This window comes from Podarcis melisellensis (genome assembly GCF_964234715.1).
Source record: "Podarcis melisellensis genome assembly, chromosome: 1".
Taxonomy (NCBI): domain Eukaryota; kingdom Metazoa; phylum Chordata; class Lepidosauria; order Squamata; family Lacertidae; genus Podarcis; species Podarcis melisellensis.
This window is the reverse complement of record NC_138528.1, coordinates 96366387-96393140: the sequence shown is the minus strand read 5'-3', so window position 1 is coordinate 96393140 and position 26754 is coordinate 96366387. Positions and strand designations below refer to the sequence as shown.

General features: G+C 40.6%; 1 protein-coding gene across 10 annotated transcripts in view; it reads right to left on the bottom strand.

Moving 5' to 3' along the window:
- Positions 1–26754, bottom strand: part of THSD7B (thrombospondin type 1 domain containing 7B) — a 528234-nt gene that overhangs the window by 199972 nt on the left and 301508 nt on the right. For all 10 annotated transcript variants that reach the window (XM_081928487.1, XM_081928486.1, XM_081928485.1 and 7 more), the window contains 4 exons: positions 24578–24829; positions 18130–18296; positions 8858–9013; positions 6223–6420 (listed from right to left, as the gene is read on the bottom strand). In XM_081928487.1, the coding sequence (XP_081784613.1) occupies positions 6223–6420; positions 8858–9013; positions 18130–18296; positions 24578–24829 (773 nt within the window). The remainder of the gene's footprint in view (positions 1–6222; positions 6421–8857; positions 9014–18129; positions 18297–24577; positions 24830–26754) is intronic.

The window sequence follows — 26754 nt, the reverse complement described above, 5'->3', positions numbered from 1 at the left end:
ACTTTTCATTTGATCCCTGTGGTAACATATATAGTTTCAATGATAACCCAACAACAACAGGAGAATCCTATTAAAGGCCTATCTAGCCAAATACAATTAGATCAATCTTACTTAAATAATATAGCTAATGTGTAAATTTCTCTTCTCTGCCGAGTATTCTCCTAAATTAGGTTAATCAGGTCCAATTCACTGGATATCTGTAGGCGGCTGGCACATCATTCATTCTCTCTCAATCAATTGCTTCAGTTCTGTTTCATGAGCAGAGCAGATCATTCTTCCAAAGACAATCCACTAGCAAAACTTACACAATGTCTTTAAGGAAAGGTACATCAGTCTTTGAAGCAAAATTAAAACCTCAATATGTATCTCTGAAACAATCCCTCACTACAGCTTGTGTACTAAAATGTATAACCACTTAATGCAGCTATAATAGGATTCAAAGTTTCATTTGACCTGGCAGAGCCAGAGTGCTTTAGAAGAATGCAAGAAAATGCAAAACCACTGCAAATTAAACCACACAGTTGACAATGAATTCTGGAATCAGAAAGTTAAATAACGCTTTGCTATTATTTCCTGACAGAGAAACCATAAGACACAAATGAAGTGCAGGTTAGATAAGCAGACACATCTGGCACTCAGGCAAATATTAGTTCAAGCTTTTGTGGCTTTACCAACATTATCCACTTAAGAGAGTAGCTTTTTAATGTAGCTCAGTATGCATTACTAAAGGAGATTTATTGAGTGATTTTATTTGATAATTTTGAACTAGTACTTTTTATGCTATTGTTAGCCACCATGAACATTCTTGTGAGTGAGATGCAGGGCAGAAAGATACAAACACTATAAATCAATGATACTTCCCTTCAAAATACCTGCACGCAACAGTCTAGAAAGAGGGCAGGTACCCATTTCTCCCATGGGTGGCAGAATAAAAAGAACCAGTCCTTTATTTTAAAGGACCAGCAAATACATGTATCATTCGTATTTCAAATGCTCATGCACATGTGCAAATTGATAATCAAAGATTAATTACCACCAAGAGAGCTTCCATAGCTACTTTGGTCAGCTCACACACGTTTTTCAATTCTTCATACATTTGGCTGTCAATTCCAAAATGTCAGGTGATAAACATGTATGCATTTACCAGCCCTTATTCTCTGCAATTCACAAATGGCTAACCTGCAGCCATCCATATATTGTTGGACTCCAACTCACACCACACCCAGATAGCATGGCCTTAGCAAGAATGATGGGAGTTGCAGTCCTGCACATCTGGAGGACCGCAGGTTCCCCCACCTCTGTTCTAATGTATAAGGAAACCCTCCAGCTCCTTTGAAAAGAGTTGCCACTTCCTGATACTAGCAAGTCCTGCTTCGTAATTCCTAGGGGCCTCCTTTTGGAATGTTTTCAGAATCTCAGAACAGGGATAAGGACTAATTGTAGCTGGGATCAGGACACCCTCCTAGTTACCCATATGCCTAGCTGCTCTTGCTAGCCATAAAGTCTGTAAGCACAGAGGGAGAGAGAGGGAGAGAGAGGCAAGCAGAGCACCCATAATAGTCCCCTTTTTTTAACACTGTTGCTCAAGAAGCATTACATTCACCATGGGATAAGATACTTGCATACAGGCCAGCTAATTTGTTGGGCATATCTTTACTTTATTGGAACTCCTTTATTGGAATTCCTGCATTGCAGGGGGTTGGACTAGACGGCCCTTGGGGTCCCTTCCAACTCTAAGATTCTTGACATAGTCTGTAGTATGTGCTCATAGGCATTTGATGGAAATATGTGACATTTGACGCAACAGAATCGAACAAGGACTCACTGCAGAATACTGTGGCGTGCTCCACACCAGTAGCAAAGATATCAGCCAAGGGCTGTGTCTACCTGGAAGATTTACAGCTGCCTGTGCTAATTATCTTTACATTGCTCTGAAAGAGAGGGAAAGATTATGTTCTCACTCTCTTACATCCACTGTGCACTGAGATTAGTCAGAGGACTAGTAGAGCCAACATCACTGTTGCACAATTAGGATGATAAATTCTGCAATCTTCATCTGCCCTGCTGGTTTCAGCAGGAGCAAGCTGTGTGTGGATTGCCAGGAATGGTCAGAAGTAATTGCTGGTTTTTAAGCATGTCAGCATCTAAGATAAATAAAATCTGAAGAAAGGTCTATCAATTCTAGTAAATTTACTTTTTTAAAAAAGGGGGAAAATCCTTTTCAAGGAGTACCCCAGACTTACATAATAGTTAGCCATGCTGCTGTTTTTAATGAGTCAGTTGAGCTGAGCATGTCCCGAGAAATCTTTCCAAATTTAAACAGGATACACTTAGAAAACAAATGTCCAGCTGCAAAGGAAATGCCAAATTGAATTCAATAGGTCCTTTCCCACAACACTTGGTGCAAAGGAAAAATGGTTTCAATCACAAACTTCTTACTTCCACCATACATTTCTAGCTTTTTGTATCCATTATGCAAAAGAACTATAACATCTTTCTCCCCTCAATGACAGAACTAAGGGAGAAACTGGCAGCATCTTTCACAATTTGTAATGTCAATTAAAGCACAGACTCAGCAGTGAAACTACTTGTTTGAGAGCAGGGATATCAAGCAAACATTGACTACTCAGTCTGCCTTAATAAAGTTTGACTATTCCACAACAGAATATTATGATGAGATAGAGCTTGGCTTTCTAAGTGTTTCAACTCTGAAGAAACTAATTATCACAAGGTGTACAGACCACTATAAAAGTGGGGTCATGCAAAGAGCTGTGTCCAGTGGTTGTGTAAGTGGAACGCAGCTTGTACAACCAATATTTTCCCTTCATTTCCAGTTCCTACACCCACTGAAAATCTTCTACATGTGGTTGGGGGGCACTAATGAAGAATGTGGATCATGCTGCATGGGGCTGCAGTTGAAGAGGGCAGAAAGATTTTACAAGGACTGGAGTAAGGAGATCATTTTCAGGGGATGCAAAGGATTAAGAAAAAGATCAGTTGTGTGTCCTGCCTTCCATTAGTGTAACCAATGGAGGCTGATGGGGGAATACACATTGCTGGATTTGGGGAAATGTTTACATTTCAGCAGAGCTCCCAGGGATCTGAACACTCATCCCCCAACAGCACTTTTGGGACACGGCCCAGGAGGAAGGAGCAGAACCACTGTATAACAGTGCCCACAGCTCCCAGCCCCTCAAGACGGTCCAGAAGGATGTCATGGTCGATGGTATGGAAGGCCACTGACAGATCCAGCAGAACTAGGAAACAGCTCTCACCTTTGGCCCTAGCCCGCTGGAGATCATTGACCAGCACGGCCAAGTCAGTTTCAGTCCCATGATGAGGCCTAATCATGTTCTATCATGCTATTGCTATTTATCGCTTGTAAGCTGCTTTGGGATTCATTTGAATGAAAAGCACCATGGATATATAAAACAAATCAAACTTAATTGCAATCATGTCTAAGTGGTTCCTCCTGCTCTGTCCCTGACCTTTTCCATGCTACACAGAGAATGTCTCCCTAGGGATCCTGCATTCTGGTTGCATTTGCTTGAACCCAAGAATGCTCTGTATGCTTTATCAGGGTCCCTGACTGTGGGAAGAGTTCAGCGATACTTTGAACAACTTGGGGAGGGAGGTTACACAGTAACTGAGCCCAGTCGATAATTAACCTCATTTGTTTCTTCTCAACAGCATTTCTGCTGTGGTATTAACTCCATGTCGTTAACGGCGCTCCTATATTTCAAATATTTGGCAGTTTCTAAAATTATGACACTATTCTATATGTTTAAAGACTGAAGGATAATCTATAATACAATCCTGTGATGGGACTACATTGACCTCATCAGAAAATATGATGCTTTTGGATGCATTTCAACCTGCCAGTAGGAAAACACCACCCACTGTTTGTTTGCACATTTCATATAAAAATGTATGCTTACTAATTATTAACAAGCTGTAAACTGAACACATTCCAGACTTGAAATGTTGCTAAGTAAACACCATATTACTCAACACAATGTTTTCATTTACATATCATCAGAATCATGTAGCATAAATCAGCTGTTGCAAGGCAACAACATATTCCTCAACTACACTTTTTGAAAAGCTGTAGTAAGGGGGGCAGGAAGAGACACAGAGTTCAAAGTTTTCAGAAATGCAAATTCCGTAATTCATATTAAATAGTACTGTTTATTTAAAAAAATTCTACTATACCATTCCACCAACAGGATAACATGAGCAATGGATATAATAGCCCAAGGATGGTTTTTTGCACAGGGAATGCAGTGCATGCTCATTCACTGCCTCCTCCTCTTGCATGGCTGGATTAATATCAAATCACAGTTTGCCATAACTATGGTTTGAGCTCTCATTATAAACCAGGATTGCAAGCAATGCCTTGCTGGCATTCAAGAATGTTCCCTACTTACAGCTTAGTAATTGTGAAACACCCCTTAGGAGCAGAGTACGGTAGTTCCTTTAGTTGTTTTACTTTGCTTGCTGTTTTTTGTAGTTATGTCCAAGCCGGAATGAGAAGTCTATCTTTGGTTCTAATATAGGGCTGTATTTAAATTTGCTTGTCTGACTGAATGATCTCTCTCCTTGTGCATGGTTCTAGCAACTCGTCTAACCCTCTCTGGAGCAGATGTGAGGAAAGTGCTGGGGAGAAGGGTTGGGGGTGGGGAGTCCTGTTGTGTAACTGGAACTCATTCTGCTTGTGCAACTACTTAGTTTAATATAGTGCAAAATTCCAAGCCCTGTTTGGCTGACTAGCTGTGAAATTATTGCAAGAGCATAGTTTGCAATCCTGGTATGTAGGGAACAATCAGTCCATAGTTTCCTTGGTTCAGAGTTTCCAGCAAGCCACAGTTTGACAAACCAGAAAGTACTGTATTAAGCTGGGCATGCAAGGTGAAGGAACATGCCTGCTATTTGGTGTCAAGGAGCCTAAGTGTTGTGTAGTCATTTACTCTGATGAACAAGTATGTACTTTCGGGGGTGGGGACCACTCCACTTTGTAGGACAGGAGCTTGGAACCTATGGCTCACCAGATGATGTTCCCATCATCCCTGATCATTGGCCATTCTGATTGGGCCTAAAGGGACTTGGGAGTGCAAAAACATCTGGAGGGCCACAAGTTCCATCCCTGTTCAGTCAGGAAACAATCCCCTTCTTTAGGCGCACCCTCAAGAGTCTCACTCTCAGACCTAACTATTGGTCATTTTCTGGACTGCAGAACTATGAGCTGACCACATAGCCTAAAGATGCTCATTTGACCTCCCAAACTGATGGAGAGGCACCAGGCCCTCTCTTCTAGGTTAATCCAACAATGCACTGCGTCAAGTAACAACACAGGCTGTCTCCATCCTTGCCTCATCTCTACTCATACCAGCCCTGCTTCATTTCCCCCCATCTCATCTTTTCAAAATGATATCTAAACTACATATCTTTGGCCCTAAGTTTCTGTTTGCCTAATCAAGTATCTGATTTGCAAGAATGCATCCTGCCTCTGGTCTACAGGACAAGTGCTCTGCCTGTGCTGAATTCAGACTCTGTGGCCTATTGCAAGCTAGGCCTCAGGCTGACACTGTGGGGAATAAGACACGGTTTCATAAAATTTTCCACAAGCCCTATTCAGACATTCAATGCAAAATATGGGACACATAAATCATGTTGGGGATGCAGAGCCATATGCAGTTATTCCACACCTATTGTCTCTGACATACGTCATCCCTACTTCTTCTTCTTCCATCACCACATTTCTGGAAGGGGGATCTTAAATGCATTCTAAGGAACATGTTGAAGAGGTTCCCTGTAACAAGAGTTCTCGAATGCAGGGAGAATTCTAAGCACAATGATCCAGAGATAGGATCTCCATTCAGACCTTCTACTGAACGTGTGAGGAACGTTTGAAGCTGTAGTTGATGGAACCATGACATTGGAGGTAGAGCTAGTGTGCACTGCCTCCCTGCCCCCTTAACATGCTTTCAGGGTAGGATGCCCTGTTATGGAAAGTGACTGGAAGCATGAAGTATTTATTTTAAGATCACAGATCTCATTTAAGACCTAAAGCCAGAGTATGATAAAGCCATAAGCTCTGGGGAAATTCATATCTTATTATAAAACTGGAAGCCTTGCATCATGGAGTTTTGCTTAATGCGCAGTTCTGAAATCTCTTAGAATATGCAAAATATATTTAAATAAAGTGCAGTTTGTACCACATACCCTTGTAGTTCTTGCATACAGCATGCTGCACACGATTCCCTTGTCCACATATTCCGTTATAAGGTAAACAGACTCCTTCTGAAATGATCCACTTGTAACACACTGGGTTTTCACATGGAATAGATTCTATCAAGTGCGGGCAATTGCCAGAAGTGCCCGTGGGTTCCACAATGATGTGTCTTTGCCTCATTTTGAAACCTAAGGGGGGGGGAACAAAGGTGATAGCTAGATTTCACCTGATAAGGAAAGAAATTCCGTAAACTGATTGCATATTACAGTCTGCCCAAAGAAAAAACAAATACCCATTTTAAAGTACTATTTATCGTTGTGCTGTTGTGGTTTTCAACATGCGCCAAGCTGCGTCATGAATGCAGCATAACGCCCATGCTTTGGGATTACATGAACGAGCCTTAGGCTCACGCACACCCTCCATCCCTCACATGCTCCGATTCCTGTCACAATTTCTGATCCTAAAACAAGTTTAAGGTATAGGAACGTGAGCTCCCATGTATTCAACAAATTTGGAAGAGGCGTGGGAGTGGATCCACTGCCTACCACTCCCTGTGTGCCGGTGTCACCCCACCCAATGCCAATTCCCTGCTAGTTTCATTTCCAAACTTCATGCTGGGTGTGAAAGTCTATTCAGTGGTACAGTGGTACCTCGGGTTAAGTACTTAATTAATTCCGGTGGTCCATTCTTAACCTAAAACTGTTTTTAACCTGAAGCACCACTTTAGCTAATGGGGCCTCCTGCTGCTGCCATGCCACCGGAGCACGATTTCTGTTCTCATTCTGAAGCAAAGTTCTTAACCCAAGGTACTATTCCTGGGTTAGCGGAGTCTGTAACCTGAAGCGTATGTAACCCGAGGTACCACTGTCGTCTTTCTGAACCAGGAACCCTCTGCAATCTGGGTTCTGCAGAGAGACTTTTGAATATGTTCAGCTGACCATAGATTTAAAAAACAAAAACAAAAAACCATTCAGACCTTCACACTCAACACATGAAGGTCAGCAGTGAAGAGGGAAAGATGAGTCCATTAAGTAGAAGAGAGCATATGCAGTTCTGTGGCCCCTACGTGAGCTTTAGCTCAGGTTCTAAGGAGACCTAAAAGCTTGCCCATGGAAATAATGAATTATTCTGCATTATGAAGCAATGAGGAGCTGATATTCCGCAGTCTTCATATCCGGCCAAACATATTGCTCTGCTTTCCTTTTGAACTGCATCAGCATCTGGACAGCCCAGGACCTCCAAACACAACTGCCTGGGCTTACGTCTCAGGGAGGCCTCTTCAGTGCTGCCAACACAGCAGCTTGACTTCACCCCTGGAGGGGCATTCCATTGTCTCTCAAGACAGATGGGTGCCAGCAATTAAAGCCTGTTGGATGAGGTCAATGGCCCATCTGATCCAGCATCCTGTGGGAAGCCTACAAGCAAGATTTTATTGCAACGGCGCTCTCGTCTCCTGCTGTTTCCAGTAACTGGTTTTCAGAAGCATACTGTCTCCAACAATGGAAGTAAAGCATAGCCATCATGGTGAGCAACCACTGAGCAGCCTTATCCTCCATGAATGGGTCTAATTCTCTTTTAAAGCCATCCAATTGGTGGCCACCACTGACTCTCATTGGAGCAAGTAGCATAGTCTTGAAAGACCTACATTGGCTCCCAGTACATTTCCGAGCACAATTCAAAGTGTTGGTGTTGACCTTTAAAGCCCTAAACGGCCTCGGCCCAGTATACCTGAAGGAGCATCTCCACCCCCATTGTTCTGCCCGGATGCTGAGGTCCAGTGCCAAGGGCCTTCTGGCGGTTCCCTCATTGCGAGAAGCAAAGCTACAGGGAACCAGGCAGAGGGCCTTCTCGGTAGTGGCGCCCTCCCTGTGGAATGCCCTCCCACCAGATGTCAAAGAGAACAACAACTACCTGACATTCAGAAGACATCTTAAGGCAGCCCTATTCAGGGAAGTTTTTAATGTGTCACATCTTAGTGTATTTTTGGTCTTTGTGGAAGCCGCCCAGAGTGGCTGGGGAAACCCAGCCAGATGTGCAGGGTACAAATAATAAATTATGATGATGATGCAGTGTGTTCATTTATTCATCTAGTACAGTATTGTCTATGCCACCAATCACTAGCCTCTCCAGGGTTTCAAACAGGGGATGTTCTCAAACTTGCCTGGAGATGCCATGGTTCTATTAATTTATGTATTTATGTATTTATTTATTTAACAGAGTTTATATACTGCTTTGTTGTGAATAGAACCTGCAAGCAGTTTACAAAAATATTTTTTTTAAAAAAACAGGTATTTAAAAATATTTTTCCCACACAATGCTATGCCACTGAATTACAGTCCTTTGCCTTATGCAGTTTTACATCTTAATATAATGACCCAAATAGTTATAAAATTATTTACATAGTAAAAAAAAAAAATCATGTTACACATTTTGGGCTGAGATGTCCATTGGAATCAATAAGCTGTGGAGAAACTAGCAGTCCCCACCCCACAGGTCTTTAAAAACAGACTAAAAGTGATTAATTATAAATATAAAGTCAGCTTTTATACATTAGATTCATCCAGTTTTGTAATGTAGCAAGGCCCCACTCCTACAAAAGCTGTTAGAAAGTGGTTCAGAACGCACCTTTTTTCCCTTGATTATCTTGGCAGTTTTCATGAATGCAAGGCCCCCATCCCAGCCAGGAAGAAACCAGGCATTCAGGAGGGCATGGGATATTGCACAGTTGGGAAGCTGGGGGAGCAGGAGCCAGACAGAGCTTTTTTTCAACAGGTCTAGCCACTTGAGGAAGAAAAAAGGAAACAAGAGGGAGCAAAAAACACAGAGATTATTCCTTCAAATCGTGGAGTGTTTTGCAATGCAGAACAAATATATTCTCAAGCAACCATCAAAATTATTTCAGAATCCAAGCTAACAACAGTGTAATCAGCACAATAATTAGTGTCCCTGGTGCAGTTTAGCACTGCAGCTAAGAACAATTTGTTTAAAACGGATATAGCGTTCTTTACTTTTTTAAAAGGATCACAGCGAGCTCTGTCTAATCTGGGGGCGTGGAGTGCATTTAGAAGCCCTTACTATATATGTAATCTCTAAAGCAGAAGCTCCTTCTCCTTACTTGTGTGACATTATTAGGCTGGATCTAGACACATCAAAGAAGCGCTTCAGTTTAAAATGTTGTAAATTTAAAGAGGGAAAACGGGTAGAGAAAAGCGGGACTCCATGTTGCCATCTGGTGGCACAATGTTATATCACACATACAATGTGTATAATCACTGTTTCTTTACCAGTCTAGCTGAGTCCCAAGAGTAAAGAGCTTGATAAGGAAATATGATATGGAGTGAGATTGTTTGTTGGTTTTTTTAAAAAGAGCCTCAGTGACTGATGGAGAGAATCAAAATGGACAGAAACTAAAACAAGGCACTCACATAGTCTGAAATGCCCTAATTACTTTAAATACTTATTCACAAACATTGAGATACAAAAAGATATTGGTAGAAATGAATGCAATTAATTTCTAAACTTTGCATCCAGTTATTGCACAATATGGAAAACACTTCTGATTGCATCAGAGACCTGATTTTTTTGCCAAATTTCTCTACCTACTGCAGTCCACCATGCAGCATTCCCCAACCCATAGGAGCACCATTTCAGAGGAAATTAGTGGAAATAAGCTAATTTGCCTTCCAGCAGTCTCCGGTATGGTTTCAAATTGTATAGTGGGCCACATGCTGAGATTCCTGCATTGCAGGGGTTGGACTAGGTGACTCTGGGGCTCCCTTCCAATTCTATGGTCTTTCATGTTACATATTGGGAACATAATGAAACCTATAATTCAATATGAAATCTGGTTTCCAAAGAAATCAAAATCTGACTTCCATGCATGTGAAAAGATAGAGCTGTGTCAAAGCACAATAGTTCAGTTCTTCTGAAAAAAGTTACACATTGCTATAAATGTATGTAATTTTTTTCCTGGTATTTATCAGTCAATTTCAATATTAGTTTTTATTTACCGTGTTAGGGTAAGTTGGGTTTGTAATATTTTTTTATCCTACATTTTTATGTGCTGAGAATTCCATTGCATAGAATTATATGGGGGAAGCTGAAATGCAGAAATGACAAGAATTAACAGGAGTTTTAAAAACTCACAGGAATCGCTCCCCCCCCCCCACCATAAATATCTTGTTCCTCAGGCACTTGCAAGATATTACTTCATAATCAAATGGTAATTACCCAAATTTAATTCAAAAAACTAATGAAAAGTTCTGCTTAAATGAAAAGACTGCTTTCGGAATTATTATTATTATTTTAGAGACAATATTGCCTTTGACATATTCATTTAGGGACTACACCAAGATGGCAGAAATCCAATTCACCTTGCTTCTAAAGCAAATAGCCCTTTTCTACAGGTTCTAAAAGTCAACTGGCAGAAAGTGCAAGATAAATATTAGTCAGTTTTAACCATCAAGCTATTCCCTTTCAAAGAGTCTCATGCATTTCTTAATATGCCTTTCAGCATTAGGCTTTGCAAAATAATTTATCATTTCTGGCATACAAGCCAGCAAATCGGGCTTACTGCATTTTGTCATCAAAAACGGATTCCGTTTCATCTATAAGAAAGCAATACTAGCCATGTTGTTGAAGCCATGTCACTTGTTTTGACACTGTTTTCCAATGCCTTTTGGCAGCAATCCATTTATTTTGGAGCACACCAGCAATATAGACCACACACTATAATAAATAATGCAAGTTATTGGAGTAAGAAAAGTAGGTGAACACTTCACCTTGTGAAAAAAAATTTGCAGAAATGAAATCAAAATGAAAAAAAGAATGAAACACAACAGGTAAGTAATAAACTTTTATTGTAATAATACTGGAGAAATGTTCTTAGTATGAGATGCAAGCATGAGCCAGATCATATCTGTTACTGGCTTGAAGTTTTCAACCATTATCAATTCCAACCACTTGCTGAAAAATACACTGTCCCAGGATGAGTACAGCCTTTCGTGGACACCGGGAAGCTACAGAATGGAAAGAAACACTACAGTAAGGGGTTCTTTGCTTCCCCAAAAGGCCACAATAGAAAAACTCATATTGTGTCTGGGACCAGCTATGTGGGATTACTACCACTAAACCTTATAGTAATCTTTGGATGAACAGGAGTTTCAATATGCTCATAGAATTCAACTGTCTGCAAACATTTATTCAAGAGAAGCAGTGTGGTTTTGTGGGGGGCAGGGTTGGTGGGTTTGTTGTTGTTGTTGTTTTGAAGTGAATGAAGGGACTGGTCTCAGTGAGCAACCTTGGCACAGAGAACACACAAAACCTCTGATTCAGGGGCATGACCAAAACACAACGCGCACAACACTTTAAACATTCCAAATGGGTCAGTCTCAGTGTACCCATTCCTCCTTATCTGTCCTTCAAAGATAGTCATCTTCTGAAACGTCCAAGTATGAATGTATGCTCAACCAATTAATGAACAAGAACGAACATTCCTTTTGCACATGGTCTTAATACCTATCAGATTCTCTGATGAGCAGGCATTTAAGAGTCTGCAAGATGAATGCAAACACAACCATAAGCTTGCTATCAAAATCCTATTATTATTTCCTAGTCTTTGGTGCTCATCTCTCTCTATATATGGGAATATCTAAATATTATAAGGATGGAGTTTCTTCCAGGAGTGCATGGATCTGATCTGCAACCACCCGCTTAAGCACTTTGCCCAAGGAAGAGAGATTAGCAGCTGGCTGGTAGTTACTTAGATCTTCCAAATCTAGGGAGGGTTTTTTGTGGAGTGATTTTACAAGGAGCTTCTTCAAGCATGCAGGACCCCCCACTCAGAAGAAGGCATTAATCACCTCCCTGGTCCAGACAGGGAGTGATATGAAAAAAGCTTTTTCACTCATGGATGAGCAGATCTGTATCCAATCCAATAAACTTTCTTTCCTTCAGGTCACCTGAGTTAATTACCAGCTATTCCTAAACTCAGTAGTTTTTTTTTTAAGTCATTTTTACTTTAATAAACATAACACTGCTGTTAAATGCAATCTGTCATGCCTCTCAGAACATTACACATTGTAGCTTTTATATTCAATCCATCCATTTGTTACATTTACTTTACCCCACAATACTAGTGTTGTGATTGAAAATTCTACAGCACTCTACCTAAGATGATAAATTCAATTAGGGAAAAAAGAGCTGATTTTCTGTAGGCTTGCACTTGAATGCTTGATACAAGAGGAATGAACTCAACAATACTGAACACCAGGTTTTACAAAAAGCAGCTACTTAGTAAAATTAACTGAACTGCCATGCTGGGTCAGTAGGCTTTAACTACTTACATCTTCACACTCTCATGTCGATGGATACAACAACATTAAGCAATTACAGGCCATGCACAAATGGATGCATTCTTTACTGGCAGTAATTAAGTTCTCTCACAGCCATTTGTCACTCTCCTAGGAAATGGATTACCGTATATTTTCTCATGGATCTTTAGCTTTATGCTCCCTACAGACTAAGAAGAAAACAAGCATTTTGAAGAATTCAGAGCTAGGTTGGAGAGCTTTCCAAACACCTACAAATAAATTTGAATGGATGTAAGAAAATGGGAACTTCAGGACAGATTGTCCTTCAAGATGGCTATTGGATTTGACTTCCCTACAGCCAATATTAAACTCTCAGGGCAATGCATCTTGATATCTACCAAAAGTTAAGCCTAATATCCAGCAGAAGCCTATGGAATTGTTACCTGAGTTCAAGATAGGAATAGTGTCTCTTTATTATTATTTTTAAATCTCTTTGTGCATAGGTTACAATCTACAAACAACTTACGCTAATGTCCTTTAGCCATCAATATACCTACTTGTGAATCACATTATTGTGTCCTTTCAGCACTGTTATAAACTGGCTGGGGGAAAATGATGGATCTCGAATTATAATATGAAATATTGTCTCTCAGACAACAAGCACAAATTAGTAAAGAGCTGGCAAATCATGTTTGGCTTAACTGGTATAAATGAACTGATCATTTAAAACAAATGATGGTCCCAATTACAGATGCAAGATTGCAATATTTATTCACCTTTAGCAAGGCAGTGGCATTGATCTTCCAAGAAGATAAGACAAATTAGCATCCCTTTGGACCATTCACCAAGTTTGTAAATGAAAAAAAAATTCCTTACAATATAATCTCAATCAATAGAGCAAGTGCATTCAGGAAAATAAGCTTGGAAAATACCACTGGAGTCTGATAATGAAAGATATGGTATCTCCAAGACCCACTGACTGGAACCATGCATGAAGATACTTCTATGGTTACAGTAATGAATATATCCTAACTACCAATTTGTGGGAGCATGAAATGTTGTGTCAGAAGCAGCTGCAGTTGGCTGCTCAGAGAATGGAGGGGCCTGGGAATTGACTACAATGCAGAGGTGTAAATGTTTAAATAAACATGGTCAAGTTCACCCAACCTTTTCCATCTTGCCTCTTTATTTCTCTGTGTGGTTGCAAAACTTGCAACCTTGGCCCAATTAAGTTGCTATGGGAGGCTTGCAAAAGAAAAATGATGCAGTGAGTGGGAAGTGCCACAGTAGGGTTTGTACAAAGCTGAGCACCAACAAGAGACTACTGCAAATGTTACCATTATTGTAAAGGGCAGTGATGGCCGAACTTGGCCCTCCAGCTGTTTTGGGACTCCCATCATCCCTAGCTAACAGGACCAGTGGTCAGGGATGATGGGAACTGTAGTCCCAAAACAGCTGGAGAGCCAAGTTTGGCCATCACTGGCATAGGGTATTCATTGTAGATAAAGGTGCTTTTGGCTTGTTTCTCATGATAGCTCTAAAAGACTTGCCAGTCCCAAAGGGTAAAGTAAGGAAGGCTCTAGAATCGCTAGAAGAAGCCACATGGGAGCCAGCAATGAGCCACAGAAAAATATTGTGTTTATGATAGAACCAGAAATAATAGACTACAGAAGGAAAGTCAGAAAATGCAGCAAAATGAAGATGGTTATTTGCTCTAAAAACATGCTTATTCAGAGTGGTGCTTTTGGGGGGGTGGGGGGCTTGTTCCTTCTACTTTAAGAAGATCCATAATGATTGAAAACCACTTGTGTGATTACCAATATTTTTCATCCTTTCATGAATTTAAACCCTTCTATTTCTGAATGTGAAGCATTGCAGCTGTACACCCCAAAGATCTGAGAAGAATCCTTTTCTGTCTTGTTTCAAAGGGTCTCCACCAAAGAAGTCAGCTGTTACATATTTATCATCCCATTATGTGGCTTTGATCTTACCAATTTGACTCACAGAAATGTTTGGTGGAGAAGCTACAGATCAATAGATGAACATCTCAACAATGTAAATTTCACACCACCAGGTTAAAATATATTTATTCCCTGCTGTGAAGGTATGTCCTTTATCAAGTAAATTAGGTCATTCAGGAGAAATATTTATTTTGTACCAACCCTTTCCTTTGGGCGGGGGGGGGGGATCAATACAATACAGATCAGTAGCTCTGTATGTTATCCTGTGACAGGCCTGCTCCCTCTCTCTGAGCAAACAAAGGTCTAAAATCTTATTTACTGTATCACCATCTTAAGATTTCTTGAAGTGCCCTTTAGATATACCTCCAGCTGTGTGAAAGCTGCTGTTTTTTGAATCAATCCCATGCGACTATGGGCTGTATCTGAATCACACAGCCACATGTCCAGGGTCCAGTCATGTGGGTCTTTCTCACAGAATCAATATCATACATATGACTCTCATGAAACCAGCTCTGCTGGCATGGTTGCAGCTGTGAGACATAGCCCCAGTCCCATGTGATAAATTCATGAAAGAGCTGCTGCCACACAGCTGGAAATTCACTTCAAGGACACTTGGCTAATTAATACAGTGGACTTGGGTCACACTTTAGCCTACACTGGCTTGTAGCAGTTAAAGTGATCACTGTTTTCTTCTGCTTCTTACATTTGAAAAGAGAGAGAGAGAGAGAGAGAGAGAGAGAGAGAGAGAGAGAGAGAGAGAATATATGAAAAAGAGAAATATACAAAGGAAAGACAGAAAGCCATTTAGTTCAAAATTAAAGGTGGGTCTCTAGCAGATGTCAGCAATGGAACCCACATCTGAAATCACTGAAGGTCCAAAGTAGACATTATAGTTCTAATTTGAGTGTCACTCCTAGAAACTAAACTTATATTTGATCCAGGCAAATTAAGCCCAAAGCCTACAAATTTAAATTGGATAATTAAATAAACATTTAAGCCTCTCTCACCAGAATCAGTAGAATTCAAAAGGGTTTACACAGCTGGTGACAACTTGCCTTCTAAATGAACTAAATTTTAGAAACTTTCCGTACGTTCTTTGTACTCAGCAAGTTACCTGGATCACACGTTAGGTCTTAACTTTTATCCAGGTATGAAAAGCACTCAAAGGAATAGTCCTGCCTTTGGAGAATACAGCCAGTGAGACTGCCCTAACAGAGATGATAAGACTACAACTGTGCAAATGAGAATCAAGTGCTTGCGTTACGCCCCACCCCACACGCTGCTGATGGTCGGTTTTGTTCTGTTACTGTAGTCAAATATTCATACAGCTAATATATGCCAATGTATTGTTTCTATATAATTTGATCAACAGAACAGACAGGTGAGAGTTAAAATCAGAGTTAAGGCTATATCATGGAGGGCTGCAGTGTCTGTTGGGCAGGGTCAGATATACTTGCACAGGTTTCTGTGATTCCAAAAAGCTTAGTGAACCCCATGCTTAACCTCTGCACCTTTTGTATCCCTTAATTAAAGAAATAGGCTTTACACAGAGAATTTGGTATGTGGTTCCCTCTACAGATACTTCAGCACTGGTAGGACCTTGGGCTTTATTTTTCAATCTGGCCGTGCTCTGCACTATCTGCTAGTTCTTTGTTCTCCACAGACTTCCATGAGGCAGGAAAACTCTATTAACTTTTGAACCCTTACTCATGACTTTGCCAAAGCAATGCAGGATTGCGCTCCACAATACACCCGAACAAAGTACATTACAAAAATTGGAAATAAATACAGTATATGATATGCTTTCTTGGGGGGGGGTGAAGGAAGATGTCGATTTTTAGCACCTTTAAATTTGTTGTACCTGTGGCATCTTTTTATATCAGATTGGTTGGAAATATGGCACTCTCATGGAATTAATCAGGAAGATCGTGTACACCAACCTTCAAGCTTCAAATAGCTCAACTGCTGCCATTTTTATAAACCTTTAGAATCTTGAGTCTTGTAATGGTGGAAAGTTGTTTTCCCTGCTTGCCTTGACTACAGGACCACTCTTGTACGCCTGTAATTTTAATATAGTGAAGTGGATGGGTGAACTAGTCTTTATAGTTGCAGGACTCTTAAGTGAAATGGCTATCCAGTATTTCCAATTTAAAAAGAATAAACATTTGATTAAAGTTATTTACCCAGATAAATGCATGGAAATTAACAAATGCCAATACGCCAGGGTTTCATAATTAATTTCCAGCATTCCAGAAGCTGGCTGTTTTGGAACACTTTTAATAGCTTAAAACTGGAAAATACCAAAGCCTTACTTTATGCCTTTGATAAAGCAAATACACCTGGTTTTCCTAGTTTCTTTGTGTCAATCCATCCCCCCCTTACTTTCAAGTGGGTAGTAAGTTTCTGAAAATTTAGGGAAAACAAATAATGTGTCACAAGGGCAGCTATATGTAGAAAAGAAATTGAGGCAAGGGCAATCCAGACAACCCCAAAAGCCATAGAAAGCAACTGATGTTACAGAGAAAGTAACATCACTTAATGAAGATTCCTCTTGCAAATGATCTGCTGTATTTGTGGGAGGCTCAAACAGGTGACAAAAACAAATCCTACTACATAGTGACAGAATGGATATCCTCCTTCAAACTGACGGCTTAGATAATCAGCTTGCAGCAGGTGGACTGCTCAAGAGGGATGATGAGGGCAAACCATCTGCCCTAAAATAGACTTGCTTTGCCTTTGTAAACAAGTCAGTCCTCAGCTGTGATGCCACGCTCTTGCTATCTTACATCTCTGTACAAAGCCATATTTTGCAGGAGCAGTAGGTATAGTGAAGAAAATAGACAAAGATAAATTATTCATCAGGCATCTGTCTATCCACTTGCTTTTCTTCTGAATATAGAAAAATATTTGATTCTTGGACCTACTGCAGAGAGAGAAAGGAAAAGGAAAGGGGATAGGAGAAACAAACCTTTCTGACAATTGTCTATTGTGAGAACTGTTTGAAAGTGGGGTCTCCAATTTTCCCTTTACAATTTATCTATCTATCTGTTATGAAAACCAGGGTATACACATCTTTATAAATTGGAACTTCACCAGAAATGTTTATGGGCTTCCCCATATTCTAGTCTGACTCTTCCACTGCAGTGAATGGTAAAGCCTTTGAGTACGCCATTAGCTTCTCATTTGTGCATGAAAAGGACAGCCAAATCGTCATCCATTCTGGATTCTTTAGAATCGACAGCATAGATCAGGGGTTGTCAACCTATTTGGTCCATGAGCACATTTGCAAAACAGAAAATAGTTGCAAGCATCACACACACACACCCCAACCAATTCTATTGGCAATAAGAGAATGCCTCTTTCAAGCCTAATTTCAGCAAGGGGAGGAGACCCCCTAGGCACCATGGGCAGCTCCTACAGGCGCATGTGTGCCCATGTGCACCACCTTGGAAACCCCTGACATTAAATGTGCAAGCAAATAATGCTACCTCCAAGGCTCTAAACTTCTAATTGTAGAATCCGGAACCCTATACCCAGCATTTCACTGCAGTACAACCTCAACCTTCTTTTCATCATTTCATACCAATTATTTATTTATAGGTAATACAAGTAATTTCTAGCATACCTTCCTTTAACTTGTGTGTTTCCTCCAGTGTGATCTGGGCACAGTATACTTCCCGGACCTGTACCCCACCTCCACAAAGGGCTGAGTGTTTATGGTGTCGGGGGTCCTGCTGTTCTAGGAGGAGAGTGACATCACATCCTTTCCATTCAGATGTTCTCCATGAATATCTTGCAGAAAATCACAAACATTAATTCATGTAAAAACGTGTTTGTTATAAGTAGCTAACAAATTATTGAGGCTGCAATCCTAAAGACACTTGTTCGGAATAAATCCCATCAAACACAAAAGGACTTACTTTGGATTCCTCTGCACGTCTCGGTATTCCCCAAATCAAAACGCAACTGCCAGAAAAATTGCTAAGGGAATAAAATTCCCACAATACTTATAGTTTATCTGTAAATAAGAAAAGCTATACATTTTTCTTTCTTTTTAAAAATAACTCTGAAGCCTGACGAAAACACTTTAAAGGACTGAATAGAATCCAGCTGGTGCCTTTGTGCTCAAGAAAGGGGCTTTTGATCCAGTGGTTGCTGTCATTAATAGATGAGGGACAATATTTGTCCCTTCGTTCTCCCCTCCGCAGTCTTCAGTACCACCCAAAACAGTTTCATGATATTAGGATACACATTCAGGCATGCTCCATTTCAGGCATGCTCCATTTCAGTGTGAATTAAACAATTATACTTAACATGAATAACATGGGGGACTTTGTCAAAAGCCTTGAAATCAAGAGACACTACGTCCACAGCATTCCCCTGGATCCACTAAGCTTGTAACGCTATCAAAAAAAGAAATGAGATTTGTCTGGCGTGACTTATTTTTGAGAAACCCATGATGGGTTTTAATAATAACAGCAGCCTTTTTTAAGTGCTCACTGATCAACTGTTTAATTATCTGTTCTAGGATCTTTCCTGGTATCAATGTTCACTGGTCAATCAAACTCACTGGTCAGTAGTTACCTAGATCTTCTTTGTTTGCCCACTTTCAGTCCTCAGGGACCTCACCTGTTCTCCAAAAATTCTCAAAGATTATAGGCTCTGAGATTGCACCTGCAAGCTCCTTTAGTACCCCTGGGTGCAGCTCATCTGGCCCTGGAGATCTGAATTCATTTAAAATAGCTAGGTGTTCCCTTACCACCAACAGGCAACCAAAAGCACCAACTCAATTCCACACACTTTCTTCATATCCCAATAAACAGGAAACTACTAGTGCTGCCATTGGTTTCATTTTGCTTCTTCAAAATATTTGCATTCCATAATTTAACTACGGTGGCCTTTATGGCACTTGACAAAGTCAATTTAAAACACTATAATATACCATCAATAAATGGGCTAAAGAGGCAGGGAGTAAGTAATAAGGTACACAGCAATTAAAAAGCAGCAAAATTACCATTAAAAGCTGAGGAAAACAATGCAAACTTAGCCTGAGATTTAAGCAGTAATAGTGTAATAAAATATAACATAAATCTCAGGCTACATAAATATATGTGTGTAAAATGCACACACGCCCTTTTAACAGCCCTGGGTAGTACTAGGTGGACTCAATTCGACCCAGGGTGATCTGAGATTCTTTCAACCAAATCCAGGTAAATTCCAGGTCAACCAGAATCGGTTTGGGATCTGGCTCAATCTGGTGCACACCATTGGTGCTACTATTGATTAATTATTATGAGCACCAGTGTTTCAGACTGTCTTTCATAAAGTAAAATATTCCAACCAATTATTCCAGACTCAAATTATTTACAAAAAAATAATAATGGAAAATAAAGTTGATGCTTACACTTCTCAGCATCAGCTTAAATTATCCAAACTATCAGTGTCTATTTTGAAAGGCCTTTAGAATTCTGTTCTGCATGGAGATGCTTACAAAAATACTGATTGCTTCTAATTCACAGTACTTTTTAGATGAACTGTCATTCTCTCATTTAAATACACACTGTTTTGTGTGCAGTTGGGAAGACAGACAAAATTTATTATTAGGAAAAAGAAAAGAACAAACAAAGGAACAGAATCTCTGCAAGACAGCCTTCTTACATGACAAATATGACATTGTCCTCCCACAATGCATAAAATCAGAATAGGAGGTGTAACTTTTCGTAGGTGTAACTTAAAAAAAAACACCACCCTTCCTTAATGTGGCTTATCTTTTCTTCCATACAGACAATTTCAATTCTGAAGTAGTTAGCTGAACAGCAACAAGGCAAAGTGCTGTGTTTTGTTTCCCATCACATTAATGTCACATTTCTCAGGGCTAAATGGAAACCGATTTATAACACCAAATGCTTAAGGGGAGGTACACACTCTCATTTAGTCACTAACAACTCTTGCTTTAAGTAGATGTGTGTTGATTTAAATTAGTGTTTAGGCAAATAAGCAAAGAATCACTGCAGGTGTGAACCCCATTGAAAATGTTTAGCATTGCTGAAGCACAGACGGAAAGGAGAATCAGGGCTGTGTAGAACATGTCTAAACTAGAAAGAGAAAAACATTAAAATGGTACAACAAAGTTTAGACTGAAATCCTATGGGCCACGGGAGAACATCTCAAGGGGCCTTAAGAGTATGGAGAGTGAACTTTGTGGGTGAAGAAGAAGGTATGCCCACAGAAGCATCCTCTTTTCAGCTGTGGAAACATCTGCAGATGTTTCCTCTCCTCCACTGCCAGTGCTCTGATGAAGGAGACAGTAAAAGGGAGGTGTTCTAGGGACCTGTCTCAAGGTGGATCCATGGAGGCTTCAGATTTGCTGGATGTAAAGCCCTCCCTCTCCTGCAATGTGCTGAAACTCAGGTAGGAGCCATTGCCATTATAAGAAAACAGGGGAGGCATTCATGGTGAGTTCCAACACCTCTTTTTTTAGAAAAATAGCACTGCTGGTGCTGACCAGCAAAGCACAAACAAGGAAGGAAGTCTGGGCATGATTCTTTATGTTTGGTTAGCTGAATTTTCACATAACAAGTGGGTGGATAGTGGGACCTGTGTGTATATGACAAAACTAAGCAGAGAAGCACTTTCTAGTTAACCCACAAGTGCGGAATGTTGATGTAGATCTGTTTCAATTTCTCCATGCCCTTCAACTGGAAAGCAAAAAAAAAAAAAAAAATGCCAGACAAAAAAACCATAGATAGGAGGTTGGAGTGACATATAGAGTGGTTCTGTGTCATACAGAGGATAGTCTTCTGAAGTCATCCTCTAGCTGAAGTGCTGTCTGGCCCAAATATGATGGTGATCATGATTATTCTCTGCTCATCTGACTGGGTTCTTTTTAAAGACTAAATAGCATAAGAAGGGAGAGCAGGTTAGCACTTGGACAGCAGGCTTGGCACCTAATCACAGTCTTGTTTACTCCAGGGCATTTCTATTTATCATAATTATTTATAAAGTGGCATCTACACATATGCACCTTTATGCCAATCTGTACCCTTCTTTTTTAGTGATGTGTTTCATCTTTGGGGTGATGTGCAAGTGGCCACCCATGCAACACATCAGACACAACAAAATACTTCAGCCTTGGACCATTGTTCATGCCTCATATTTTATGTCTCCTGGTATTGATAAAAATTGTAGGAAGATGCGTCAGATACAAATCTCTTTCCTCACTCCTTGGCTGGCGGCTGGAATATTTCAGTCACATGACTGTCATGCGTAACAACGCATTGTGCACAGAGAACAAAATCAGTCATGCAATCTACCCTTTTGTCTTACTGATTGACATGAATTGGGGATGGAAAAGTAAAAATCAGCATACAAGAGCTCCCCCTCACCCTGCAAGATCTAATCAAGCAACAAATGTAAGTGCCCTCTCTCTTCTACTGATAGCAAGACATACATGGATGATGAGCAGGTTGCTGATTTTGAAGTAACACAATTGTATAGTGCACACCACACTCACGATCTCTGCACTGTTTTTCCCCCTCAGAAATATTTCATAAGTATTACACCACCTGCTTCAGAAGAGCCAGGAGCAGATAGCAAAATTCAGGGCTCTTTTCAATACAACAATAATCTAAGTATATGAAACTTTTAAAAGGCACTTGAAACTACAACCACTCAAGAAAAACTTCTACCATTATGATAGAATGAAGACTCTTGAAGCTAAATCACCAGATAGAAATTAAAGAAATGAACTAAATACGAGCACCAAGCTCAACAATCCTAAGGAAATATATCTATGATAGGGTAGCCATACATAGCCAGAATAGGGTAGTGTGAAACAATGTCCGGGCAGAAATTCCCAAAATGTTTGGGAAAATCCAGATGTCTTGCAAAATTAAGAAAAGCCCAACAACTTTGTCCAAAGAAAACCAAAACTAAACTTAATGTGTCTGGATTTTCACTTTTTGAAATATGGCAACCACTAATCTATGATAAGAGCAGAAGTCACTTCTATGACTTCTATGACAAGCTACAAACTTGTCTGCAAAGGATCCAACCCCTTGCCTGCATACAAGACAGTATATGCACAGATGTGCATATTAGAAACTGCAGGGTGGGGTGAGGTGGGGGTGGCAGTATAGAAATCATTTTGAGCATGCTCCTCTCTGCATTTGGCTGTGTAGCTTGGAAAATGACCACACTGTCTTCCTTATACACCTTTGCAAAGCATAGATGCCCAGCATGCTGCTGTAGCAGCTTCCATTCTGTAAACATGAATCTGCATGGCTTCTAAACCCATAAATCTAACATTACTGTCTGAAAACAGTGCAGCTGAACCATCCTGCTACATGACCAGCTGCTATAGGTGACTGCTGTTTGTTTGTTTGTTTGTTTGTTTGTTTGTTTGTTTGTTTGTTTGTTTAACCATGTCAAACTGCATAGCAGGTTTCAATTACCGTAAATACCCCTTTCTGTTTTCCCACTTTCTGCAAACGAGTAGCTAGATTTCTAGCCTACTACACAAACCTTCAATTACATTCAAATCTTAACGTGACTTTCATCTGGACAATCTTCACATTTCCCTGGGGGCACTTTCAGACATAGCAACAAACCATAGTTTGTCATAACAAGAAGGCAATGCAGTCAGTCAAGACTGCACACACCTTCCTGTACACATGGAATATAAAGTTCCTGGTCAACTTCACACCAGGTACCCTGCAGATCTGGAGCTGGATTTTACATGGCCACAACCTCCCCTTTGATGCCTCTGTCCCTTCTGCCCACCTTCTGTGTCACCAATAGGGCTGTCAGGACTGATGCTGCTGGGAACGGGAATAAGAATAAAAGAGGCAGACTGCAGAGAGCAGCTCACCAAAAGCTGTTGACTTCCTGTCCCTATAACACAGGAGCAATGATGTCAGGTGACCTGTTTTTGCCTGCACAGCTTGCTCAGTGTTCTCCTAGATTGACAAGCAGCTAACAGTTGGTTCTTGGTAAGCACTGAGCAAGACGCTTTGCGGGCACCGCCAATCAGCTGACCAATCAGCAAAGCATCTTTCATCCAAAACCCACCTTAACCTGCCATACACCTAATGATTAGGTCTGTGGGCTGGCAGTCCCACCCAGGACCATCTAAGATGGTCTAAGACAAGCAATTTATGTGGCTGTATTTCAAGTCACTCTTGCTCTCGGCGTTGACAGAGGGAATGGAGAGAGTAAAAATAGGGTTCTCTTTAAAAGATACCACAGAGGAAGTCAGAGAGAGTGCACTGTGATGTTAACATATGAGAGTGCTGGAGGTGAAATAGTTAAACAGGTTACCCAATCAGAACCTGGGGGGGGGGGAGTTGGAGGGACTATAAAACCAGCTCTGGGAGAGGCGAAGGGAGGAGTTCGTTGAGAGGTTGGTTGAAGTGGGAATGATTTGGGATAGAGTCTGTGGGTAGGTTGAGTTAGTGTAGTGAAACAAGCTGAGTCAGGAACAGTTAGGAGCTAGGAAGACCAACTGAGAGGTGGTTTAGTGAGTGAGAACAGGTAGCGGAAGTTATAGGTCTGGATAGGCACCCCATGATTGTAATTGACCAATACCGTTTATGAAACCACACGCTTGTTAAACTGCAATAAATAAACAGAAGTTTATGTTCCAATTTAACCCTGACTAGATTCAGTATTGTACCAGGGTGGTGGCAGCGAGAAATAAAGTGGTGGCACAGGGATCAATAGACAGTGAAACGTCCGGGGACCCTGTGTGATTGCCACATGCACATGCATGCACATGTACAGACCTACACACAAATGTACAGACAAATCTGCACTGAGGCATGCCCTCACTCTGCGCTCACTGGGCCACAGGCCAAGCAAGTGGTACCACATGAACAAATGTTACTAAACCATCCAATGTATTTGAGGTTCAGACTCTCTTTGAATAAAGGAAAAAGGAAGGCAATGATGTTTAACAGACCACTGTATTTTAATATTTTGTTGGAAGCCATCAAGAGTGGCTGGGGAAACCCAGCCAGATGGGCGGGGTATAAATAAATTATTATTATTATTATTATTATTATTATGGAATCTACCTTGGGCATGGATGAGCACGATCACCTCCTCCAACATTGCAGGCTTCCCTTTCTTCTGTTTCAGGACATTCTCGGCCGGCTCCTACAGCAACATGCTTTATACTCCGAGTTCTAATTCGGTATCCTGGTGAGAGATCCCCTGAGTGACAAGTCTTTGAACAGGAGCTCCATGAAGACCAATCTGATGTTTCACAGTCTTTAGGCATAACACAGGACTGAAAGGTCAAAGGGATGGTTTCTTGCACACAAAGGCTGTGATAAGAAAGTATTTTGTTAACAACACCACAACAACCCTGAAGCATTCTCTCTTATACCTGGTCTGTGATTAAACAGAAGCAGGAAGACTATGAAGCATTCCGTAATAGCCAGATCTGCAAGTTACATTTTACCAAGCCTCCATTGGGAAGAGAGAAACCCAAGAAATTCCAGGGTCATGGCAAAAGCAACAACTCCATGTCTGGTTAAAATTCACGTTTCTTTAAAATTATGTAAGTCCACAGCTAGCTTGCAAGGGTGCTAGCATTCCCCTTCCACTCTCAACTTCAGGGACACTATTTGCAACTGTTTGCATGGCAAAGCCAAGGCACTGCTTGGAAACTTTAAACAACCTAGGCAAAAGCTGCATGCAAATGCCATATAGAAGACACCTCCACTAATGTGTTTATTCCCCAAATAAATAAATAAAAATCTAAATCATAAATTTCATGAAATGAAAGACAAGCTGAAACGCCCCCTTTCTTCATAATGTCTCATGACGCTACATTTTTAAAACAGGATCATGGTGTTTAATTACCCATAATGTGAGGTTAATTACACTAAATGTAGCATAAAATTGCAAAGGTACTAAAGGGTTGTTTCTGCTTTGCAGATGGAAAACTAATTTAATTGATATTTGGTCCGTGTGAAAATCTGAATAGGATATTTCAGGTATATTATTTGGATACATTATTAGGAGGGGTGCTATTACTAGGTGGTATGAACATGCCAACAGAGGTGACCACAAAAGTGATTGCCCCTGTTTGAGTGCTTGCAGCTTAGTATCAAGGCAAATGGGATGGACAGGTCCCAGCTGAGCTCAGTATAGCAAATCTCACCACTGCTGCTACCTCCCATTCCATTGCTTCAAGGCCTGGTAACTGACCCTGGATCACGCAAAGGAGGCAGAATCAGGGATGGACATGGACAGAACCCAAGTGGAGTGTCTTTTTCTACCAGGGACTGCACTGGGAATGCCAATCCCCAGTAGAAAAATGACACTACTACCATCCATATCTGATCCAAAGAAATAACTTTCCACATTCCTGCTCCCAATGTGGTAAAGGAAAATGGTGTCATTAGCACTTCTCGCCAATTTAAAAAATGTAAACTGGTGAAGCTATTTTAACAGTTTCTCTTCCATCTGTGAACCATGTTGCAAGTTTAACTGGTATATATTGAAGCCAACTACCGAAACTCTTGGTGCAACTGGTGCAAACAAGATTAAGACAAGCTATAGCTTTGAACCCAAGTACTCTTTCTCTAACCAATAAAAAATATCAACTTTTCGCCTAACCAATGCCCCCTTAAAAGATATAGCATAATAAACAGCAGGTCCTTAAAAGGCTATTTCGGTGGTTGAACAAGATGTTCAGCAACATTAATAAAATACATGCACCTCACATGCAATGACCAACCCATTGAGAACTACAGATTATGAGAAAACACTGGGAACAGCCTGAGAAACTTATGAGCACAATTACTTCAAAAACTTTTAATGTTTTTCATATCATAGGCACACACACCAACTTAAGCCAAATATCAGTGCTAATATATTTTACATTTAACTGTTCCAGAAGAACATGGATTTTTTTTTTTCTTCCTCAGGATTTCCTGTTGAGGCATACTCTGCCAAAAATACAGCAGTGTTGCTCCACTCACTCACCATGATGGGAGGATTAATGTGGCCTGTATGGTAATAATGGAAGTACAGTAATGAACCAGAATAATATTTTAGTTAGCTCAGCAAACTACAAATTATTCTCATGGATTGGTCTGACCAGAGATTCAGTAGCATGAAAGGAAGAGTGCCGAACACAGAACATCTCAGAAAGTAGCAGTTTATTCCCAGCAGTATGTATGAGTACAACAGCATGTGTTCCAGCTATTCTGCGTCTGTGAATTGCCACTGAAAGTGGGAG